General features: G+C 42.3%; 1 protein-coding gene across 1 annotated transcript; it reads right to left on the bottom strand.

The window, feature by feature from the left end:
• Window positions 1-389: 389 nt before the first annotated feature.
• Window positions 390-4,820, bottom strand: trim13 (tripartite motif containing 13). The gene is made up of 2 exons (XM_003215354.4): window positions 4,666-4,820; window positions 390-2,629 (listed from the first exon to the last, which is right to left on the bottom strand). The coding sequence occupies exon 2, from the start codon at window positions 2,621-2,623 to the stop codon at window positions 1,397-1,399; it is 1,227 nt and encodes a 408-aa protein (XP_003215402.1). The 5' UTR covers window positions 2,624-2,629; window positions 4,666-4,820; the 3' UTR covers window positions 390-1,396.
• Window positions 4,821-5,527: the final 707 nt, after the last annotated feature.

Consider the following 5,527-nt stretch of genomic DNA (forward strand, 5'->3'; position numbering starts at 1 on the left):
GCTTCCTTACCCCTGCTTCAGTTAACCAAAGTTCTGAATAGGAGCAGTATTAAGTTGCAGGCATCACATATCAGTTACAAAAATGCACTATGTCCCCATGTCTCACTGCCTCAGCCCAGTTTTCCCACATGAAGATTGCTGGAACTGGGCCTTGAAAGAATATTCCAGGGTAGATGCAGAATGGCTTTTCTGTCTTCATCAGAAAGGCAGAATAGACTTCCCTATTGGCACACATACCTAATATCTAATTTCCTGATAATTAGTTAGATTTACGTCCATATTATGTTTAGGATCAGAGTCAACTTAAGCAACACATTGAAAAACATTAATGCTGCTTATTTTGTTCTTTTCTTTGTAAAAGGTAGAAAAAATATACAATTTGTACAATCTGAAGACAAAAATAATTTTTCATTTGTGTATACAAACCTGTAACAGATTATTACAACATACATTATTGGAAAAGAGTCACACTTGCTGACGATGCTGTATATACGTATCTAAACATTTACCTCGTCCACTATAAAATTTACTCAGTCATACTGCATTTTATGTAAATACGTTATTACATATTCTGTTGTGTACACAAATTCACATTACACATTAAACATGTTTCTTTCAGTTTGGGAAAAATAGAAGAAATAGAAAGTAATGTTGCCATCTGGTTAGTGAGTTACTATGACATAAACCGAACTTATGTCATTGTAACCCACTTTTTTGGTTGGTGTAGAGGTCAGAATTCTGTTCAGACTGAACCACCACCAAAACTATTTTAACCCACTTTTTCAGTGTGGTAGCTCTTGCCCCAAGGCAGCCACCTTCATGTCAGCAGACAGCATAGGAACTTTGTCTATAGCTGGATGTACAGCAACCGTGCCACCCACAGGCACTTCCAGAGGAGCCCCGTCATATCCTGGATGATGTCTGTCTTAATATCGTATCCAGCTACAATGACAATAGCAAGATAATCTTTGTTGCCCCTCAACACATGGAAGGGCACACTGAAAATGTGGATTTGGGGCAGTTACACTGGGAGACTTTGAGAGATATGTGCCAGAGGTATTGTCTTCTTCGTCAGTATTTTCAACTTTACATAATGATCTTATTTCAGAGGCTACATGTGTAAAGCATGTCAACATGTATTTGGACCACAGGGAAAATGTTATTGATACATCAATATAAAATTATTTTTAAAAACCACTAATATTTACCAATAACCTCAGAAGAATCTTTTAAAACTCCAGGCCCTCCATGTATTGGATTATAATGCCATCAAATCAAGCCAGCATGAACAATATTGAGGGATTGTGGGCAATGCATTTCAACACCTGAGGAACACTTGTTCACCAGCCCTGCTCTAAAATAATCACTTCAAATGGTCTTTGTATGTGAGAGCTAGTTACAAAAGTTTATATTTACACACAAACTGGGCAACGTTATCCATTATCACCTGAGCATAGTTTACACATTTTTCGCTAAGAATGGATGCACTGTCTGTCATTTTTTCCCAGTAGAAGGCAGCGTGATCTGCAATCTCTGCTGTATCTGCCAGATAACGTGAGCTTAATGTCAAGACAAGAGTCTTCCAGTACTGGAGAGTATCAACAACAACATCCATGAAGCACATTTGCATAGTGCCAAGTAAAAGCAAGCAAAACAAAGCGGTCAGGATAAATGTAGGTGAAAAGAATAGAGAAATTACCCCTTTCACATCGCTTTTCTCTTGAGGTAAAGAAAGTTTGTCCACATCTGCTAACTTAAATTGTTCCCAGTGGCTGGTATCAAAGTCTTTGATTGCAGAGCTGATCTCTACAGTAAGACAAGGCAATCTGGTTTCCTTGATCAGTTTGATTTTCTCTCGAAATTCTTGCATCTGTTGCAGGAATACAATGGGTTCAGACACATCCTTAAAAGCTTCCGCAATGTTAAATGCTGTTCGTTGTTCTCGTATGATTGTGTTCAGTTTATTGATTTCTGGGTCATAGGCTTGCATAACTGCAAGCTTCATTGTCTCAAAGTCTGAAAGTATCTCATTCTTTTTTTGTTCCAGTGTATACTGCAATTTTTCAAAAAAGTCTTTGACTCTGTCATAGTCCTTTGTCAACATCTGCAGGGCTTTCCGTTTGCTAGTTTCCAAAGTGTCTAGTCGGGAAAGGGCATCCCCACAACGCCAAGTCTCAAACCCTTGGAACAATGTCTCAAAAGCACGCTTTTCCTGACAGTAAGCATCTTCAATGGAGCAGAACACATGCTTTATATGGTCTCCTCGAGTTGCACAAATACCACAGATCAACTGTGTGTCCGTCTGGCAAAAAATATTAAGAGGCTGGCCACTGTGCACTTTACACACAGGCATTTTTGTGGTTACTTTAATTTTATTATACTTCTCCACAATACCTTTTAAAGAATAATTGACTTGGAGGTTGTTAACTCCTGTGACAGTAGTTTCCTTCCGACATGTAGGGCATTTGAAGGGAGATTGCCTCCAAATTATGCTCCGGGCATTTCCCTCCAAGATCCCTTCCAAACATTTCTTACAGAAGTTGTGTGAACAGGGCAAGGCCCGTGGGTCATCAAACAAACTGCAACAAATGGGGCATGTAAGGTCTTCTTCAAGGAGCTCCATTGCAGTCTATAATAAAAGGAGACCATAGTTTAGACAAAACATTATAATGAGTATCATAATAGACTAAGGCTGGATCTACACTGCCCTGTATCCTAGGATCTGATCCCAGCTTTAAGCTAGGGCCCCTTCCACACAGCCAAATAGAATCCCACATGTTCTGCTTTGAACTGGGATATATAGCAGTGTGGACCAGTTCAAAGCAGTTATTGTGGGGTTTTCTGCCTTGATATTCTGGGATATAGGGCTGTGTGGAATGGCCCTACATTAGGTGCTGTTCCATTATCTGGGAAGACTCCAAAGGGGCCTAGAGAGAAGGATAGTCTATTTAATGGGGGGGGGGGGGAGGAGTTGAAGGAGGAAAACCATTCCCCCTATTTTCGCTGGTTATCCCCTGCTTCCCAAATCATAAATCACAATACGATTGGAGGGAATAACAGGAAAACAGAGGGAAATGGTTTCACTCCTTCAACTTCTCCCCCCATCAAATGGACTATCCTTTTCTCTCTCTCTCTCTCTCTCTCTCTCTCTCTCTCTCTCTCGCTCTCTCTCTCTCTCTCTCTCTCTCTCTCTCTCTCGTGCCCCCTAGTGGCCTCTGTTGGATAATAGAATACTTCCCTGGAGTCTATGAGGCCCCTTCCATACAGCTGAATAAAATCCCACATTATGTGCTTTGAACGGCAATATAGGGCAGTGTGCACTCAGATAATTCAGTTCAAAGCAGATATTGTGGGATTTTCTGCCTTGATATTCTGGGTTATGGCTGTGTGGAAAGGCTCTGAGTATCCACTGCCAGTTAATCTGGGATAAGATAATCTTGGATCAGATCCTGGGATATAGGGCAGTGTAGAAGAGGCCTAAGAAAAAGCAATATCTTTCGTCTTTCCAAGACCATATTTGTCAACCAATGCAAGAGAATGTCAGGAAGCTATCTTATCACAAAGAGATGGTCATTGTATATTGGTTTAAGAATACTATCTCCTTCAAAAGAGTGACACTAGGGGCCCTTCCACACAGCCACATAACCCAGAATATCAAGGCATAAAATCCCACAATATTTACTTTAAACCGAGTTATCTGAGTCCACATTGCCATATATTCCAGTTCAAAGCACATAATGTGGAATTTTATTCAGTTGTGTGGAAGGGGCCTAAGATGTATACACAAAATAGTGGGCTTTTTATGGAACAGAGGAATGTCTTGCTCAAATAACTCACTACAACTGTGAAAATATGTAAAAAGAAGAAGAAATAAATGCCCTGTATTCTTCTTCACATTCTGTCATGCTCTGCCTTCCCTGCCTGGATGCATCATGTGCTTTTAGTTGAACAGCCAGAAGGGTAGAAACCTAAAAGAAGTTTCTCTTCCAGAGAATTAAAATGGGCCATTACTTTTTCTTCCTTGCATAGCAGTTTCTATAGGATAGTCGCACATTTATCTGCTGCTTTGGCCCCAACTTTCCAAAAGACAAGGCCTTGTAGAGGAGGCACGTGCTGGATTTAAACTCAGCACTGGTATACTGTCTCACTTGAGGCCCCTTCCACACAGCTGAATAAAATCCCACATTATCTGCTTTGAACTGGGATATATGGCAGTGTGGACTCAGATAACCCCGTTCAAAGCAGATAGTGTGGGATTTTTACCTTGATATTCTGGGATATAGGGCTGTGTGGAAGGGCCCTCAGATAACCCAATTCAAAGCAGATATTGTGGATTATCTGCCTTGATAGTCTAAGCAGTGCCCCTTCTACACGGCCATATAAAATCCAGATTATATGGAAGTGTAGACTCATATAATCCAGTTCAAAGCAGATAATATGAATTATCTGATTTGATAATCTGGATTCTATGGCGGTGTAGAAGGAGCCTGAGTCTCCCTGGCCTCAAAAGAACCTTCATGGCGTCCCTTGCTCCACTTTTGGGGGCGAGGAAGAGGACGCCACAGGCTGCTGTAGCCCTTCCAGCTAAAAGCAGAACGGAGGGCCTCATGTGCGCATGCGCGGGCGGAGCCGCTGAAGCGGGCGATGGGGTCCGCCTTCACTCACCCGCCTCCTCCCTCTTTGGCCGGTACAGCCACCCCGCCGTCGCTTTGAAGGCCGCAACCGCCTCAGATAAAGGCGCCAGGCGCCGACGGATGTTGCCTCGAGACGCGGGAGGGCCTCCTCTTCCGCTTCGGCCGCCACCTCGCCCCGCCTCCCACTTTCCGCCGTCTCTTTCCCCGAAGGGCTAGAGACGCCCGCCTCCTTGGACTCCACTTCCCAGAATCCCTGGCCATTCCCACGGCAGCGGAGGCTTCTGGGAAATGGAGTCCAAAAGGCCTGGAGGACTAGCTTTAGGATTGACTGCCCTAATTGACTGCGTTCTGTATCGAAAGCGACAACGGTGTGACTTTGAACTGGATGATACGAGTCTACATTGCTATATAATCCAGTTCAAAGCAGATAATCCACGTTATCTGCGTTGAACTGGATGATATGAATATATATTGCCATGCAATCCAGTTCACATCAGACAATCTGGATTTTATATGGCAGTGTAGGCCCCTTCTACCCTGCTATATATTTATTTATATCCTGCTTTATCTCTCCATATGAAGACCAAAGCGGTTCACAATTAAAAACATGACAACTTCAAATATACAAAAATAAAACAGTATTATCATTTTATCTATATATATAAAAGAGTGATGGCATCAGGGCAGTGGACAAAACAACAAAACTACAGGCCCCCCAACCTCGAAATTTGACAACACAACCCATCATCCACGCCTCTAGGTTGATACAACAAAAAGAAAAGAAAAATAAAGTCCTAATTAGAGGGAGAGCAATAATTGTTTTTATCCAATTGCTGCCAGTTTAGAGGGCTAATCTCTGCCCACTTCGTTGCCTAGCAACCAAGGGACAGCCA

This window comes from Anolis carolinensis, chromosome 1 (assembly GCF_035594765.1).
Source record: "Anolis carolinensis isolate JA03-04 chromosome 1, rAnoCar3.1.pri, whole genome shotgun sequence".
Taxonomy (NCBI): Eukaryota; Metazoa; Chordata; class Lepidosauria; order Squamata; family Dactyloidae; genus Anolis; species Anolis carolinensis.

What these genes read in the sequence shown, in the direction of transcription:
- trim13 (XM_003215354.4), bottom strand. Translation starts at nt 2,623, where the DNA reads ATGGAGCTCCTTGAAGAAGACCTTACATGCCCCATTTGTTGCAGTTTG.